At 37.5% G+C, this 20,508-nt stretch overlaps 1 protein-coding gene across 1 annotated transcript; it reads left to right on the plus strand.

The window, feature by feature from the left end:
* Positions 1–207: 207 nt before the first annotated feature.
* LOC126379952 (putative hydroxypyruvate isomerase) lies at positions 208–4,320 on the plus strand. The gene is made up of 4 exons (XM_050028986.1): positions 208–630; positions 1,045–1,329; positions 1,418–1,548; positions 2,303–4,320. Exons 1-4 carry the CDS (start codon positions 441–443, stop codon positions 2,477–2,479), a joined length of 783 nt encoding a protein of 260 aa, XP_049884943.1. The 5' UTR covers positions 208–440; the 3' UTR covers positions 2,480–4,320.
* Positions 4,321–20,508: the final 16,188 nt, after the last annotated feature.

The following is a 20,508-nucleotide window of genomic DNA, read 5'->3' on the forward strand; positions in this document are numbered from 1 at the left end:
ACTTTTCTTTGAGGTAACTAGATATTATAAATATCCGCCGCTGCAGGCAGCAGTCTGTGTTGCTCTACACTTTTTTACACTTTTTACAGATCATGGTAGGTATAAGAAGACCATGTTACAGATTTACTTTTTATTTTGAACGCAGCCAAAGATTCTGCGCCTGCGTAAACAAATGTCACTTGAAAAATTGTTGAGGTTATGTGCGAAGATGATTTACTCAGTCGTGTGTAGGATTTCTGTCCGTTCGGAGGAACAGAAATCTTACAAATGACTTACTAAAGATTTCACAATAGTAACTAAGGTTTCTAGTTATTATTTGTGGTTTGATAAGGAACGAGAGGTTTTGATAACGTTTTATCACTTCGTTATTTATACAACGTCGAGCCTCGTACATAAGCAGTACTCTGGGTTACAATAGTGCAGCAATTTGGGTTGTTAGAATGAAGTTTTGTGCGAATTTGTCTTTTATGTTTACGGAGGGTTCCTCCATATTGGAACGCTATGCTCTTGCAAAGGAAGCTGGGTTTAAGGCTGTAGAATCGGGTTTTCCATTTGGCCATACTTTAGATGAAGTAAGACAAGCAAAAGAACGCGCAGGCATTGAACAAGTGTTAATCAACTTGAAAACTGGTAAGTATCGAAATACTTATGATCTCCATTAAGTACTCGGGGGTGGGGTGAGGGGGTGGGGGAAGGCGAAGCAAATGGTAAAATTATACAAATTAATACAAATTGCACGCCTCACACGCGTAATATTCAAATGATTAGTACCTACTATTGAGGTACTATAATGTAAATCATGCAGATAAATTAGTTTTCACCTCCATTTGACCCTTGTTTTTTACACATTAGCAAATAAAATATGATACAAAGATAGGTAGATTAGAAAGAGAAGAATAAATGATAATTGGTAAATATTTTTTTAACTGCTCATAATATAACTTCCTACCCTAAAACATAATAGACCACTTAATTAACATTTCTAATTGATATATAATTATTTAGTTTTATATGAAATTGTCTTAATGTATTTTTTTCTTTCAGGGGATCTTAGTAAAGGAGAACTTGGAGTAACAGCAGAGCCAGGAAAAGAGAATGAGTTCAAAGACAATTTAAAAGTCACAATTGACTATGCTAAAGCTGTGAACGCAAGGAAAATCCACATAATGGCAGGCAAATTGACCAATGCCACAAAGGCCAATTGGGAAACATATGAAAACAATTTAAAGTATGCTGCTGACATTTTGAAGAATGAAAACATTTTAGGTGTCATTGAGCCGATCAATCAACATTCTGTTCCTAATTACTTTTTAAGTGATTACAGTAAAGGTAAATACAAAGTTTACTGCAGCTATCACTATCAACTAGAAATATTAACTTCACGTATCATCTAAAAGTTTGATTTTAAATGTTACAGCGATAGAAATTATAAAGAGAATCAACAGTCCAAACTTAAAGCTGCAATTGGATACATTCCATTTGCAACATATTGCTGGGGATCTGTCTCACAACATCAAGAACTTCATGCCTTATGTGGGTCACGTGCAGGTAAAACAGTACAATAATAATAATTTAGTTCTTTATTAATAACAATCTACAACATTAAATGGAAATAACCAATTATATCTATGACAACATAATGTTTTCATAAGTATAAAAACTCTTCTTTTGTACTTTTGAGACAGATATAATATAAATATCTTTATTAGAGCGCTGTTTTCCGTGTTAGGTTCAATACTACAATCCTATCACTTATTACTGCTTCTGAGGAGCAGCTCAAAAAACTCCCATAGATTTTTTTCTTAACACTGGTTCTTCATATAAGACCAGGAGGGTTAAAAAGCCACATCCTGACCACATCAAAGCAATTCATATAAAAAAGCAATACTGCTCTTTGACATTTATTTGCATTGTGCACTTACTTTTATATGCACAAGTGTCAAATTGCAATACTGCGTTTATAGATGAATTGCTTCGATGTAGCCTTTTTTTAACTCCCCTCTTCCCCACCTGCGACTGTGTCCACTTGAACTTCGGTTATCGCGACACGTTCTAATTTTTTGTCCGGTCTTGTAAATCCAGTAATGATCTGTACCCCTGACAATGTGTATACAAAATTCTTTTGCTCACACAATAGTGTAGGCAAGGAAGCAATTTTGTGTATGATTTATAAAGTATGTTTATTTCACAATACTATTGGGGTCTACTAGTTTCCTTTCCTATTTAAGGTGTGCAAGCGTAACAAACAAACTTGTCTTCTTATTACAATATTAGGAAGAATTCAAATAACTAAATCTTTCAGATTGCTCAAGTTCCAAGCCGTAATGAACCGGACAGCCCTGGCGAGATCGACTACAAGTATCTGCTGCAGCTGTTGGAGAACAGCGGCTACAACGACTGGGTGGGTCTGGAGTATAAGCCGGCCTCAGGCACGCGTGACGGTCTTAAGTGGATCACTAAGTTTGGGTACAATCTTTAAATGTTAGGAATACCAGTACCAATAAATGCTGAGCAGATTGTATTGTCATTTTAAAGCGTAATACACACCAAACCAGCCAACTTATGTCGGCAACATTTTGTGGGCGGCCTTGTTGGCGACTTCACTCACTGCAAGTCGGAAAACTAAAGTGTCGCCGGGCAAAGTATCACGTAGATTACGCAAGTCGGCGTATGTCACCGGGGGCAAATCGCCGACATGATTCTTTTCATATAGACCACCGGGTTGTGTCGGCGCCTCGGCGACATTAGCGTGCATTGCTTTTTAAAATGACAGCACTAAATTAGATTGGACAGTAAGGACAAACTAAGCAAAAAACTTCTATGCTTACCTATTGTAAATTGGCAAAACCAGTTTTTACAGATTGCCCAGGGAGCGCTGTACTTACCCGAGTTACACTAAGGGAGATACTTAGTATTAAACTAAAAGAAAATAGCAGTTGATCTTTGATAGAAACAGTCATATTACTAAGGATTGTAAATGTAAAAAAAACGTAAATGATCCACCATTTTTGTACATAATAGGCTAGTTTCCAACTAGTCAAATCAGTTACTTTTTACTAAACGTCAAAACACAAAATTACTATGAAAAATGAACCTGTGATGTGACAGAAAAACGTGACAAAATGTCGCACTTATTGTTACATTCTTTTTTTAATAAAATTCATGAATAAGTTAAATAGAAAAAAGAAAACGTTTGTTCGTCAAAAATGTAATCAGAATTTCATCATTTATTTTTGACGTAGGAAACTACCAAATTATAATTAGATTGATTTTTGGTGAAAAATATTTCAACATTTTTCTTATGTTGATAACAAGAACTGGATACCACTACATTCTTATTGGTGTCGGCTTACGTAAGGTCGTCGACAAACACGAGCTTTTTCACGATCTCAATGTCTTCTTTCACCATGTGAACGCGTGACAATTATAATATATGTTATCAATTTATGTTCCATACATGGATTTTAATAGTAGTCTTCGTTGATAAGGGTGCGCGCTCAACTTTGCTCAATTACTTATGTCTTTTTTCTGTACTTAAGCCACCCGAGCCTTAAATTAAGCCACAAACAAAACAGTCACCCGTTTTACATCGCATCACGCCTGTATCCTCGAGGTGTTGGCTGAGGTGTATATGTATCGTATATACACTCACTCCTCGCCAGGTCTCATGTAATAGAGGGCGAGCATATTGCCATTAACAGGACACAAATCCTGGAAACCATATGATGTCAATTATCTATGATTCAAACGTTAATTCAAACTCAAAGTGGATTCCATGGTTTGGAAAGCGAACAGAGCTATAACGGATTTCACGTTGCCTGATTCATTAGCTAGACGACGCGACGTATGGAGTTTTTAAACATATGTATGGTTCAAAAACAGAACTTGAAGACCTCATTGTTTGATGTCTTTCTCCTTTTAATAAGTCACTTATTTTATTAGGGTGAATATCAAAATGTACCAAGTTTGGTGGCGAACTGCCATATAATTTTTTCGTGAAAAATTGGGAAAATTGGGAATTGAAAAATTTCTTTTTCATGTCGGAACCGAGTATCCTTTTGGATGTTTTTCATGTCAAATTAGTTAACTAATTAGTTAACTTTTATTACCATATGAAGTTCGTATTGACTTCATCTTATGAACAAAGTGATGCTTCATTATCTAGTTGTTTTTTTATTGCTGTATTTATATTATTGTAATAAGCGGAAATGTGTATATATTTGGATTTATATTTAATGTTAATTGTTTGTACTTACATAAGCAATACTTTTACTCGTGTTTATTTATTGAATTGAAATATATTTTTACAAGAAATTGAAATTATTACGCGTTTCTTTTTCCTTTAGATACTGAGTATTATGTAAGGGTGATTTTAAAAAGTATCTAGTACACCATTTATTTAGGTATGCGAATTTCGGTGGTACCTTCTTTGCATGTTTTCGAAAGTGTTGACTATAAATATGGGACATTCGAATCGATAAATAAAGCGGTATTTTAGATCAGCAATTATGGTCGCTTTGTCATTAAAAATGTAATTGCTCCACCGATATTAGGTAAGTGCAATTTCAAAATTTCACCCCTAATGAGAGACCTTCCAGGCTACGCTCCTCAAATCCAATATAGATAGCGCTGTAACGATTTTCCTTCAATTAACCTTCTAATTCATGGGTAACAGATATTATTCATCTTTTATCTTTGTTTTGGGTAGGTATAAATGATGACCCTTTTAATTACACCCAAGCACAAGTTACATCTTCCACCCATTATTATTCTGATCAAATTAAAGAGAAGCAACATAATTCTATACTTTATATAATCCAAATATCAGGCAACAATTATTTTTATAATGTGCTTTTGTCATTACATTGTATTTTTGAATGATTGAGTAATGAGAAAATAGGCAATTACTTATCACGTTAAATCTCGACAGCGGCATCTATACGCGTTGAAAATAATTAGAATCTACGAGCCGACGAAGGCAAGGCTGGCTACATTCATCGCATCTGGTGTAAGTTTGCAATTAATCAACACAATCGGTTAAATAACTAAAAAAGCTGACATATAAATGAAAATAGTTTTCTTCTGATTACTTATGGCTCTGCCCACTATGTTAGAGTTCTCGTGCGTCAGTTTGAAGAGATCACACCATAGGACTATGTTTTCCTTTTGACCCTCTCAGATAAACTATCGCACTCATAAAATTGAATTATGATAGCTTGATGTAAACTTGTTTGAAAGTTATCGCATCCAATATAAGTAGGTACTTACGCGTCTATTCAATATAGTTATATAAGTAAATTGCAAGTTAGTTTGCTTCGAAGCCCACATTCGCGTGATTTACGACAATAGTAGAAAGTTCGACGAGTCGCAATTTTCTTTTCTGTCACTCATTTCGTAGTAAATTGACGATTATTCGAAACTCAGGCTGTTTGTTATGAAACTTAGACACGTGGGAAATGCAGGGACCTAATTCTAAAACCGTGGCGGCGATCAAAACAGTGTATCACAATTCGCTTATGTGGCCAGAATAGTCGCCAGACAGCCGAACTACATTATACTTACTTGTTATAAATTAGCCAAAAAGTAAATTAAGCAAACCAAGTACGAAGTGCGTGTACATTAAAAATTGTCTGCGGTAATTCTTCCCAGGAAAATAGTAAAGAGGAGAATATGATGCTCATGTCGAGTGAGGAGGTGCTTAACGCCGGTGTTAGTGCACGCTCGTTGTTATGAAAACACGGCGCGGCGCGGGAGGAGGGCGGCGCCCTAACCAACCCCAACCCCGCCGCTCGACCCCTGTTCTTATCGCACCATCGCACACATACCTACTGCACTTAAAATTCGACATAGAAATTAGCTTAGTTTCGCATTATTTCACGGTCTCTTATGTAAGTCTAGGGCGAGGACGCCAGCTAGAAGTCGAGACTGATTTTTGGAATTGGTAATAATATATTATAATTGTAATAAGGGTTTGTGTCGACTAGGTTATTTGCAGCATTATCGTAGTATTTTATTAGGCGTATTTTGAAATAATTGTGTCAAGCGAGGAGATTATTGTTGTGAGAGTTGTCTGGTCACCGCACAAGGTGGCGCGCCTGGCGGGGACCATCGCTTGTGGTGGCGGGAAATCGTGGAAAACGCGCGCGCACAGGGTAGCTAGGCAGGGCGTCTCGCGCCGCTCCACATTAGGGGGTGGTAGCCGCTCATTCCGTGGAGGATCGCGCGGCCGCGCGCCGCTCAATCGATACGATACATCTTACCGCTTTTATATTCTCATAATAACACCACAAATATGATATCACCACCACACTTTAAACAAAAACCTCTCCACAGAAATTCTCAGAAAAAATAAGTGAAATTCTTAAGACACTTTCCTCTGATAAAAACAAGTGCGTCGCAAATTCGTTTTAGAAGAGACTTGGTAAGTGTAGTAATTATTAGCACGTTGTGATGACCTACTTACGACCATAGGAAAATGTATGTTTCTACGTCATTCAACGTATTTATTGAGCAAATTTATTGTTAGATGCAATATGTATTTTTCATTATTTTGTCGTATTGTTTATGTTTACTTACACCTTTAGTATGAGTGGGTACTTACTTATTTTTTTCTGTACTAAATCTGTCTTGGCTTAACTTACTAATGTGTGCCTTAGGACCATCAATTTTATGACGCATAAATTTAGAATAAGTATATTTAGTTTTATTATTGCGCAAATACGTAAGGACATTTTTTTATTTCTTAGTCGACTACTGCTTGCGGCTATCTCCGGTTTGTGCGTACGAGATATTTTGTACCTACTAGGTATTTTTATTGTATTAGAAGTCTAGTTTAATCTAGTTAAGTCTAGTTTGTATTCTCTAAATTTAATAGTTTTGATAGTGGCATCGTGACGTGAATTCGTTTGGTCATTGACCGGGTCTGGGGCCCGCCTCCCCTCTATGCGTGCCAAATCTGCCGGAGGATACAGGGGTGCAGATGCGATTACTCCGTCACCGAGATGAATGTTCGTCCAAAAGTAAAATTATCGTTTTTATCGATCGCTTTAATTTCATATAAACTTGTACCCGTTCTTTTTTCAAAGTAGCATTTGCAAAAAATATGATATTTAAATGATTTATGTACTTTCCGAACCGCTTCCTATCGTTTAAAAGGTAATTAACCTGTGAATTCGTAGCGTTAATATTCGAAATGGCAGTTTGGAAATCAGGTAGCATGTTGATGAGAAACGCGTTGTAATCTACATGCATATGAATAGGTAATACAGTCTCATATAACTAAAGTAGACGTAGAAAAAAGGAAGTTGTAATAGATGAAAAACCAACACGTTTCGTGTGGTGAGCGTAAACGGATACTGCGGCGTAGCGTGAGAGTGGCCTTAATTTGCGTAGGCGGTTTCTAGCCCTTTTGGAAAGCTGTTTACCATCTTGTCGTTAGTAAGAGCCAATATCTACTTGTGCGTCCCGCATGAGGCACGTGTTATTTCAACCGAGAGCATAGCCGTGGTAGTGTAATGTTGATTACGATTGATCTCTTCTATCGTGTGGGTTGTGAGGTGGATTACCAACCTCATCAACCCTGGTGTTAGGGATGCTATTGAGCCGCCAAATCCCCCTGACATGACTCATGTAACGACTACTTACTTACATCAGTAAGTAGTAACCGGGACCAACGACTTAACGTGACTTTCTGACAGTGTGATGAGCCTGTAATGTCCTAACCAAACTAGGGATCACAAAGTAATATTTGTGATATTTCCCCACCGGGATTCGAACCCGGGACCCCCGGATCAATGCCTAACGCTCAACCACTGGACCACGGAGACCGTTTGTTTGATGGAAAATTTGTAGATATGTTTACCAGTTTTCAAATCGCCTTAAGGTGGTATCCGACAGAAAAAATTGGCTAAATTGTTATGCTGCTTGGTGATGATCGAGCCAAATTGGACAGTCAACCTTATTTAATGCTTGCACTTAACAGAATAAACGGATTAACGGTCATTTGCGCGCTTTGTAAATTTTCCATCGAGGTGCGCATCTAGGCTACGAGCTTTTCAACATGTCAACCTAATGATGTTTATGGAGTTAGATAAATAACGACCTGCCGATAAAACACTAAGTATGGTCACGAGTAATCAAGGCGAAATAGACCTGATGTTTTCTGAGGGAAAAACGAATAGTATTAGAACTTAGTACCTGCTGCTTATCAGTTTAAGAGAATTACCGTCGATTTAAATTGCGTATTTGTTTTATACTTAAATTTTATTTTTCATCTTTTTTCTTTTAATATTAAACGTAAGCCTTGTGATAATGATAAGCGACTCGCGGTTTTCTTAGTGGGTTGCTTAAAGTATCTCTAACAGCTGGCAGGGACACTTTCACTACATGGTCGCCTCATGCCAATAATGAGGCACTTTCCAGGCTACGTTACCAAATAAATATAGATGGCGCTGTACAGATTTGCCTTAATTTCATGCGTAAGAGACATAAGCAGTTTTTATCTTTAATTCTGACCTTAATATATCTTAATGACCCTTTTTATTACACCCAGGCACAATTACATCTTCCACCCATTATTACATAAACTGCCTATATACGTTCCACTGCTGGGCACAGGCCTCCCCTCAATCAACCGGAGGGGGTATGGAGCATACTCCACCACGCTGCTCCACTGCGGGTTGGTGGAGGTGTTTTTACGGCTAATAGCCGGGACCAACGGCTTAACGTGCCCTCCGAAGCACGGAATTATCTTACTTTTTCGGACAATCGGGTGTTTCAAGCCTGAAAAGTCCTTACCAAACAAAGGACAGTCTCACAAAGTGATTTCGACAATGTCCCCATCGGGAATCGAACCCGGACCTCCAGATCGTGAGCCTAACGCTCTAACCAATAGACCACGGAGGCTGTTATTATTCTGATCAAAATGAAGAGAAGCAGAATAGGTAGCAACATAATTATACATATACGTAATTTGATCCAAATATCAAGCAACAATTATTTTTATACATACGTATACCTCTGCCATTGCATTATATTTGAGTAATTATGTACCACGAGCAATGAGAAAACAGGTAATTATCAAGTTGAATCTGTACAGCGCCATCTATATTGTTTTCGAGGAACGTAGTCCCTCATTCATTCGATAATCGCTTCCAAAAGTGTGCTAGATACAATCGTATTCCCATAGAACATCAGTACTCAGTACCGTATGTGGCTATTTTCCAGCTACCGTTTGACCGTAATAAATTGATAAAATCTCCTCTGGGAGTTCACAATTTTTCGCGTTGGTTTGCCATTTACCTTCCTATACCTATACAAAGGTAGGTATCTACACTAAAGTAACATACACCGTGTTAGTCACATCGTAACGAATACTTTGAGGGATGTTTCAGGCCGACTTGATAGTGGAATTTTCCGTCGCAAAAGTATGGAACAGAAAATACAAAAAAATAACACAAAAATTTCATAAATTTTCCCCACAGGAAAATCCACTTGATATCAACTCAGAATCGTGGTCTGAATCATCTTCCTCAGTATTTGTTACGATGTCACTAACACCCTATCTACTTGTATGTACTTGTACAGAGTGTAAATGGCATCGTAACAAATACTGAGGGGGATGATTCAGCTCATTATTCTTATTTTTATGATTATCTTTCATTATGATTATTTATCATTATGATTATTATTATTAATATAAAGTGGAATTATCCATCGAAAAAGTATAGAATTGAAAATAATTTAAAAAACACAAAAAAATATGAATTTGGTGTATGTATGTGTATGTATGGTGTATGGTGAAAAAAAAAAATAGTTTTTAACTTGTCACCGAAACTTTCATGTTATAGCTTTCTTGGCTGCTAGGTACTCGAATATCTATGCAATCTCTGTTATTTTCGATTATACCTATTGATTTTGATAAAGGTTTGTTACGAATTATTATGTTGTAAGCGTCATTAATTCTGGTTTAAAAAATATACTTTGTAAAAAAAGGACCTCAAATACTTTTCTAAAATGATCAAAGGCTCCGTTCTGAGAAACTGAGTTAGTTGCGTTGCGAGCGGGCTGTAATTTTATAAATAAGCATCGTTTGAGAGAGAAATTACGTACTGAAGTTCCTGCCTGTAATACCTATTAGTCTTTAAGAGAATATTGAATTGTTTTTGCTCTATGTAACAACGGTAATGCCTGTTACAAAAGTAAATATACTTTCAGTGTGAAGCATTTTATTCACAGTATGCAGCATTTAGGAAGCCGTGGTAGCCTAGTTGATAGAACGCTTGCCTCTCACTTTGAGATCACTAATGATTGTCGAATTTGTTTTCGAAGGGGAAGGAAAACATCGTGAGGAAACTCACATTCCCGAGAAATGTATTTTCGGAGGTATGTGATCTAACCTATATTGGGCTGGTTTTCCGTTCACGGGTTGGAAGGTCAGGCAGTAATAAACTTCTGTAAAAACCGGACCTGTGAGAAACGGGATAATGGCTAGGGAGTTGATATTGCAGCATTTTGTCAAACTGCTTGTGCCGTAAGCGCGAAAAAAAGCTAAGTCTATACTTGTATGCTAGTCGATCGCGGATAATCATACAATGAAAATACATCCCCAGAGACTCCACTTGAGTTTTCACGCGTGGCGTAGTTGGGAAAATACTTTTATGTTCAACTTGCCAGGGTTGCGGGTAACCGTTGGCCATGTCCCTGCCACCACAGTGGGGGAAGAAGGGGGATTTCGTTAAACTGACTCCCATGAAGCCAGCAGCCGGTAAAAGCGTATTAACTCACGGCAACTTTACAATGTAGGTACTGTGGAGTTTACATTCTCCGAAAAACTTCGCCAAAGGTCTAACAATAACCCAAAGTTACAAGGTTGTGTTGCTTAGCTATAATGTTATTCTTCCATAAAGTTTCACCGGCATTGAGTTAGTATAAAAAGCCTTTAGGATTTTAGCTGGAAGTAATTTAAAGTAGTATTATATTGCGTCTTTTCCTTTGAAGAAGAGGTAAGAGCTTTCTGAATTTAATTAAATAAAATTACGTGATTACTCTGTAGGTAGGTAAGTCTCGGGCGACTCGCGCTTTGAGTCGAGTATTAATTACGTTGTACGTAATATGGAATGGTGACTGAGAGTGATGTTGAGTGCATTCCCAGAAGGCGGTGACATAAGCGGCTTGATGTCTTGTTTTCTCGCCAGCGGCACGTAATTTGTGAATGGCCAGCCATCATTAGCTGTGGAATCCGCAAATGGATTGCAATATCGAACCGCTACGTGGTCGTGGGTTATGCCAGACCCTGATAGCCATCGGATGGATGAAACAAATGGAGCGCGAAGTCCGATGACAAGCGCTACGCGGGCCATTGTGAATTATTCCACAATTGACTTTCTTGCACGTAATCCGCGGTCCGAGCGACGTTGACCTGGCAAGAAACAAATTGGCATTCAATCGCTTTCTTCCGTCATGTCAGGCTTCTTGCCTTGACAATTATGTCTTTTAGCAAGTTACATGTAATCTGAAGAAAATATCATTATGATGTCAATGTACGGTGTACCTCATTGCACGAATTGTGTACAATTTCAATCATTATTTATACAACAATTTTAAATTTTGTAGGTACTCGAGCATTGAAGTCCGCTGTAGTAATAGCAGGTGTGCCTCTTTGAAAATACATGGCGATATCTGATCCAATATCTATAAGAGTTTTATGTTGAGTCAGAATAACGTAGGATATCAATATTGGAACTTGCAAGTAATATTATTCGATTGGTCCAGCAATATGTATATATAATGTTTTAATTAGAATAGAGCTGTATTTCTCATCACCCTATTACACTGGTATACTCGTATGTGATTAATTGGTTCACAAAACGACAGGCGCGGCGGCGTCCCGGCAGCAGTAATCAGTAAACATACATAACATAGCATCTCAGTTTTGTCCTCGAATAATTTGAATACGAATTTTGGAATTAACATACATACATACATAAACTCACACTTTACGGGCGAGATTACTCTCCAATGGGGTGAGCAGAGCCACAAGTAATCAAAGACAACTTGCAACTACTGTTATGTGTTATGATGTAAGCTGGATGTGATGAACCTTATGGTGATAAAGGATCAGCCAATCGTCCATAACATTAGTCCGCTCATGTGTAATTATCGATACCGCCACAACCACTTGACATATACAGCTTACGCCAATAGCTGGTTCATCAGGTCTTGAAAATAGAAAATTGCATGTACATTTTGTCAACAACAGAGTTTACTAGCTAAACCTTTAGGCAATACTCTAAAGAAAATAGAAAGCAAGAAAGAAACCTAAGTATTGATGTTCACATCGTTATAAAGGAGATACAAAAGTTATCACTCATCACTGTGGCTGAAGTTAACCTTTTTACGGACAGAGACCATGGGTTATTGATGGTTCATAATAGTATGATACCTTGGAATCGGAACGTCCGTAGACGTTCTGTCCGTGAAAGTGTTAATGTAAGTAAGTAACACTATAAATTAAATGTTATTCTTTTTGACTATGGACTTCTGGATCGGCATCATAGGGATTGGTACACTGAGAGCAATAGTTGGTACATGACTCCATTTTCTGGACCTTGGAATATTTCACATGATGGAAAGCGGCTGTATACGCTTATTGCCTGATACGTAGGTGAAACGTCCAAATGGAAATCATGCGCACAGTCAAAAATTTATTCTCGTGGTCTAGTTGCAATTATTGGTTCTATTTTAATTATTTTAGTAGCAAGGGAATATACGTAGTTAATCTGATTTAGCATGGAAAGCTCAATCAGTTGATTTTTATTGTCTATGAGCTCATAATCCTCTTTCCCGTTGACAATCTTGGAACCGATATATTCGATTTCGCAGGCACCTGTCAAAAGCTTAATTTGCCAGTTTCGTAATTCGTCAAATCGTAGATTAGTCATATCCTACGCAAGTCAAAAGCTTAATCAATATTGAGTCGCCAAAGGCCCCTGACATGGCTCATGTAACGACTACATACTTACATCAGAGAAATGAGTGAGGTGTAGATAAAGCTATTTAGCTTTATCAAGTTATATTAATATCGCGAAAAATACGATCAACTGAAAATATTATATTTTTGTCACAATATTGAATCGGTAAATCGCTTCGGATACACCTGAAAATCGTCTTTAGATATTCAAGAAAAAAAGTAAAAGTAGGTATCGTTCAGAGATGCATGAATGAAGTCATGTTGAAGGTGTATTTTTCCACGTGAACGATACCGATAAGTTACGTTACGTATCCTATCTCGGCGTAATGTTAGAAGATTGAACATTACGACTACTTCAGATGAAATTGTAGCATGTAATGGAGTAATATAAAGATAATAACTTCATTATTGCACATAAGCGTTACGAGTCACACTGGGACATTCTATAATTTAGGTAGCTATACATGGTGTAAATAAAATTCTTGTAACATTTGAGTATAACATACGTATAGAGGTACTATAAATGGACAAACTACTATTAACGACCTCCGTGGTCGTGGGTGAAGAGGTAAGCAGAGGTGTATTTAGGTCCATGTAATAGGAAGCAAACCTATTGCTATTAACTATCCAATTATCTACGATCCGAACATTAATCCTAATTAATTCAACATAATAACTGTAACAGGATTTCCGTTGAGTTTTCATCTGACAGAATATATTTAAAATATCGTCGATGTTATATAATATAATCAATACAACACGACAGAGAAGCAAGTTATGCAACAAACAACAGTCGAATTCTGGGAAATAATTCGATGCTGAAATTTTGCCGCATAGTACTCTGTAAACTCTGCGTCCCAGACTAATTGGTACATTTCTCTTTCAGAAATTGCGAAATTGTGGCCGGCGACAGCTACTACCGGTGAAGTTGGGACGGGTGGAATAAGTGAGATTATTTCTGCTGTTTGACGTCGGAGGCTGAGATGGCTGCGCCCGCGACGGCATCCTGTATGAGCACCGAGCATGGCTGCGTCATGTTCGATTGCCTTGCCCATCTGTGGGAATGGTAAGTACCTCTTGTACTCCTCGCATAAAACTATTGTTATTTGTAATAGCCATTGTTGGAAAGGACATTCCCGAGAAAAACATTTTCGGAGGTATGTGACCTAACCTGTATTGGGCTGGCTTCTCCTTCGTGGGTTGGAGGGTCAGATAGGCAGTCGCTTCTGTAAAATTAAGGTTATGCAACCCATTAGACGTGTGCTGTAAACTTAATTCTCTCAGGTTATTGCGCAATGTAAAATATTGAGAAGGTTGTTTACATTTTTGCTGGAGGGTTAAAAAGGGTACGATAAAACAATAGGTACACATTGTACCTATTTTGACATTTGCGTATATAAATGTAAGTGCGCAATGGCAAGAAATGTCAAATAGCTATTTTTGTTTAACTATTGTGTCTGAAAAACCCGGTCTTATGGTTAATCATGTTATGAAAACCACTATCAATTAGTTTTGTCCATGTAACTTAGTTAGCACTAACCGTATTCAGAATTCAGATTAATTTATTGTGCAGCTAGAATCTAGATACACCTAGTAGCATTATTTCGCACTATACGCATGAAGCATTCAAGCTAAAAGTAAAATAAAAAATATTCACTCACTGTATCTTCTAGAATTTAGGTATATTTTTTCTATGGCACTATAAAATGAAATTATAAAGTTTTTTCCGACCATAGTGACATTTATCGTCTTCAAAGTAGGTATATCGGTCAAGAGATCCGGAAGTAAAACAGCGCTCGCGTCGATGTCTTTTGTACGAAAGACGTAGTAATAGTTTGTATTCGGAAAATAAAACTAGAAAAGTATCGTGTTACAAGTTTCTTACTACTCGGTGTTTGTAACACGTACAAGTTGCAGTTTTCACCAGTTCGTATGTGGGAAATCGCCGTTTTGACGGAGAAAACACCTTAGAACACGTAGACTTAAAGTAGCCAGAATTGTCTTCAATGCGACGTACTTTACATATAAAACGAAATGAAAGTTCTTATGCGGATCTGCGTTGTTTTTCTACCTTATGAACAAACCTGCAGTCGTACAAAAAAGGTTTTATTTGTTAGTAATATGAAAATGTGCGATAGAAGCCTGTTCGCGGTTTAAAGGCAATGTATTATATTACAACAAGTTGAAGCGGCTTAAATTCGTTGATTTGTGGATTGAGCTGTGCCGGTGGTATTCAGATAGTGAGTCAGAGAGCCACGAGACAGTGAGTTAGTGAGCCAGTGACAGTTGGTGGCAGCGCAGCATTGTCCGTTGTAGTGCCAGCTGTCACCTGTCACAGACTTGCAAACTTTATGCATAGTGAAAAGAGAACAGAGGCTACGCTCCATACAAGCGCTCGGTCAGACAATACATACACGCTTGGACGTTCCAAACTTTCAATTATATCAGTTTGGGTGTTGGAAAGAACGGAATCGCTTTTATTGACGTTACTTACTGTAGATTTACCGTAAATAGCTATATCTAGGTGGCCGGACAAATGAGGAGCGCTCAGGGAATTGATCAACTGGACGGAACATCACTAATTCTGACATTTGATAGCTCTCGAGATAGAGAATTCTTTAAACCAATAACTTCAAAGCCCGGCTTTGAAGTTATTGCAAAAAAATAATATGTATCTACTAAAATATAATCGCTTATTGTACCGAACTGTATTGTCCTGCTGCCGAAGCGAGAATCTGTGTAGTTGAAAATTGTTGGTTTGTGCGCGGCAGGTGCTTATAGGCAATAAAACGTACATACTGTTCTTGATTTACTATGTTATAGGTTAGTTACGAGCTCCATTGTTCACTCCATCACTCGACCACTACTCGGAATAAACATGCGGTTTCCAGAACTTCCACGTACAAGTTCCGTAATGCGGACGGAAAATTTCCTTGAAAATTCGTATTGGTTTTGTGGACGTCTAATGAATGGGAAACGGCACTTCAAAATAAATTGTCTACATTTCAGCTCAATAACAGTTTGTACCACAATATGCGCTTAGAATTTGCCGTATAGTACGTTTTATGGCAGGAGAGATTAGTTTTCATTTACAAGAGTATGGCGTAACATAGCCGGGGCTGTCGCCTGCCTACAAAGAGCGCAGTGTACAGCTTTAATGAAACGTCTAGACGCATTGTTACCAGGAAGTTTTCCTGTATAGCGGCACTGACTATTCGTACGCGCTTTTGTTCCTTTAGATTCGATGTTATGAATTGTTCCCGTGTAAGAACAGTTCCGATATACTTCGTACGCATAAGAATGAAACAGAAGCTTTTAATAAACTGCCAGTAACAGAAAGAAAAAATGTGTACGCTAAGAATTAGCGCCTCACAAACACCAGAGGCATCGATAAATTGTATTTTTCGGTCTACTTAAGTTCTGAACAAAAGAACCGGATCGCTCTTTTCCTGCGAAAGGATTGTCTAGGGTTCGTTAAATTTAGAATTGCATACGCGAATGTAAATCGAATTTTATGCCCGCCCTGGTATGATTTTGTTTCATCTTTCTCTTCAATGCCAGATTCACTTATCGGATGTAAGTACTTACTTATATACTTACGAACAGAATTTGTAAAATAACGCATCTAATTTCTGACGTAATATTGAAAGCTTTTGATTCGCGGAAACAGTTTCGAAATCATAGATAAATCGGCTGTTGTGCAAATGTTCGGATCATAAATCTAAACGCGCTCGGCGTGGTTTTTGGCATGAAAAGTAATTTCTATTACGCACAAATAGTCCGGCATTCCGCAGACAAACGTCATCACTGCATACCTAACTAACATAAAACGCAGCGCAGCCTTCAGACATTTTGTTCCAATAATAAGTACAGGATCTGAGTGTAATAGAGATCTCAAATACCGCTGAAAATCTTTTTAGTCAATAGATAAGCGCACGTGGTTCATTACTAAAAACAGAATTATTTATTCAACGTTATTCTCATTGATAAACTAGTTGAAGCTCAATTTAACATTTTTGAATCTACGTCGTTTAAGACTATTTGTGTAAATCTACATTGATTTGTGTCACATTTTCACCTCGTTGCTTAGCCGCGGTTCGAAGAATGAAATTGAATTTACTTACATGGAGTTTATAACAGAAAGCACAATACCTTGCCTCTCGATCGATATTGGTCTATTTCTGCTACCAGTTAAAAGCAGGACAGTTGAGAATATCACAAGCTTTATGCTTCGAGAGAATTATCCGGTGTTCCGAGAATAAATACTTTCAGTTTAATCGGATTACGGACAGACAGACGGTGTGGTATATCTGAGAGGATAGGCAGCTTGCGGCTAGTTTACACAGTACCTACCAGTATCTATTGTTGTATGAAGGTGTGCATGTGACCACAGGCTTGCAAATCTGTATGATGTGATTTTCTCGTCTCCCTGATTTTCTTCTTGCTTTGCTTTATTTTACGTCTTCACTGACCTACCATACCATCCGTTGCGATTCTGGTGAAACAGGAACTTATTAACAACTTATTGGAAATCAATCTATACTTATAATAAATCTGTAGAGAGGTCAATTCTGTACATTAAATATATTTTCAAAATAACTATCAGGGGGTGATTAGTGATCGATACTGATGCCAAAAATGCAATCAGTAAAATTTTTGTCTGTCTGTCTGTATGTTCCTTATACATAGAAACAAAAACTACTGGACGGATTTTAATGAAACTTGGTACAATTATTCTTCATACTCCTGGGCAGGTTATAGTATACTTTTCATCACGCTACAAGCAATAGGAGCAGAGTAGTGAAGGGAAATTTTGGGAAAACGGGAGAAGTTACTCCATTTTTAAGCTTCCATCGCGTGAGCAGCATTGTAAGTCTCTCAGTTGAGCAGTAATGGTTAAAGTTACATAGAAATCATGTATGACGGAAATATCTAAATATATAAAAGGAGAAACTGACTGACTGAATGACTGACATATCAACGCACAGCCTAAACGGCTAAACGTAGGCACTTGAAATTAGGAAGGGACGTAGCTTAGATACCGTAGAGGTGCACTAAGAAAGGAATTCTCGAAATTCCCAAGGGAACAGGAATTAGCGGGACAACCCTTTTGTATAAAAATTCTAAACCGCTTAAGTTAGACGCTTGAAATTTGGCATGCAGGTACCATAGTTAACTTAAAGCTTAGTTGCAACTGGACATTGCAAAATTCTCACGGGAACGGGAGTTAGCGGGAAAAAACATTTGTATGATAAAATCTAAACAGCGTAAGATAGATGTTTTTAATCTAGCATGCATGCTACGAATAAAAGCATGCATGCATACCTTAGTAAATATAAATTTTAGTTATGGCTGTATTTTGAAAAATGGGAATTGGCGGGTAAAAAAATTGTATGAAAAAATCTAAACTGCATAAGTTAGATGCTTGAAATTTGACATGCATATATTATATACCTTAGTGAATTCGAAGTTAAAAATTTGCCTGGGAACGGGAAGCGAGTTAGAGGCTTGAAATTTATAGCTCGCGGTAGTGGCAACCAAGAAACGTCGCGGCCGCGGTGGCGTTTGTGGGGCGGCGACAGCGGTGGCGAGGCGCGGAGGGGGGGCAGATACCCGAGTGAGCAACCGGAACGCGGTAGACGCGTGAGGGTAGACGTCGTTGATGGTCGTGTCAAATATTGAATTTTGCGGGCGAACTTTTCACTATTCTTGGATGGTTCAAATCTTTCGTAGGTAGTTTTCTGTTGAATTTTCCAGGCGGACGTTTCACGGCGTATTTCTGTTGTAATTTTTAAATTTTGTTTAAATTTTCGAAACTGATCGTATTTTCCTAAAATATCAAACCAAATCATAAACTAATAATCTAGAAATTAATACAACAAACAGTTCATTATTTAACTGAGCTACTTATACTGTAACCTCATTTAAAAATAATAAAATTAAGCATTTTTTAACCTTTCTCCCACACACACAAAGATCTTTCTTTTATAACACGCCACGCGGACGGAGTCGCGGGCAAAAGCTAGTATAACATAAAGCTCGCTTGCCAATGGCGGACTTACTGGCATGGTGTTGTCACAGAATAAGTATTAAGTACTTAATTGAGATTACTATTCATACAATAATTTTGCTTGTACCTACTGCCGCTGATCACTGCGCTGTAACATTAAATTAATCAGCCATCTTACTCTCTCTAACTACGGATGTGAATGTTCATTTACCATCGACGTCCATTTTATATAAATGTTTATAGAACTGAGCTGCAATTAATTAGTGACAACCGTTTACGGTGGAAATAGAAATATAATATTTTACAACTGTAACGTAAATAAGGGTTTTTAAAATATTGTTATTTAGGTATTTTACACTTTAAAAAAAACATTTTGTGAAAAGGAACATCTATACCAAAAGCATTCATGTTACCTACATGTAGGTCATATTCCAAAATTACCTTAAAATTGAAACTGCTTTCATGTTTACTAGTTGTTTGTTTTAAATAGTTTTTGGCTCAGTACCTACTTTCAAGATACTGTAAAATGGCTTTGTAGCGTCGATGCTGGCTGGTGAAGCACAGTTTTAAGGTCAAACGGTGCTCAGTGAGTGCCTTGAAGCGCTCTTCGCTCCCGCCCTCCACCTTTTTGTATAATGGACCCGGCATAATTAAGTTAAATCTACTTACTTAAGTAATCTTTATATCAAACTCAGAACGCATTTTTCGAAAGTTGTCAATAGTCAGGCATTCCCAGTGATCGTGTTTGTGCGATTCACATAAAAAGACTTAGGTACCGACTTTTACACTTTTACGAGCTAGGAATTTGACATTAAAGAAGAAATCTCTAAGATATTTTTTTCTTTTGCCAGTTGCTTTTGCAATTAGTCTGGTTAATAATACTCTTGCTTACCGTATGAAACATCCCGGATTTTATTCCGATACCGGATGTCCGTCACCAACACCACGCCAAGAAAAAATGTGTTTTAACTGTATTTATGTAGAAGACACTTTTATCTCGAGGAGGCACAGCACGGGGATAGATATTGGCGTCTGCGCTTCCAGTTTTTGGCAGCTAACTGGCTCGGGTCGATGCTCTGTCTATCTCGGGTACCTATAATATCTACATATATATCTTATCTTATTTATATAGGTATTTATCTTATTTATGGAAAAGATTATGAACTATAACTATAAAAAAAGGATTTCTAACTTACACCTTTTCTTCTATAGTTCGTTTATAAATGGCCGAGTAACATTCATTAACATAACTATCTGCCAATTTACATAATTATGTATTTATGTATATCTTAATTTATAGTTGTCCATTTTCCCAACAAGTCAAGGCATTTTTTGTAAACGACAAGTCGTTTTCAAGAGACAGAGAGAGTCATGATAGGTACTTACGTTTAAAATACTAACAGTAAGTTATTTTTATACATATTTACTGGAAACTCAAAAATGAATTGAAAAATGTAAGTCTTCCGATGCCGTACCTGTCTTTTACGTGTCAGCCGATGTTATTTTCGGAGCAGTCTTTATGAAATAC

This window comes from Pectinophora gossypiella, chromosome Z (genome assembly GCF_024362695.1).
Source record: "Pectinophora gossypiella chromosome Z, ilPecGoss1.1, whole genome shotgun sequence".
NCBI lineage: Eukaryota > Metazoa > Arthropoda > Insecta > Lepidoptera > Gelechiidae > Pectinophora > Pectinophora gossypiella.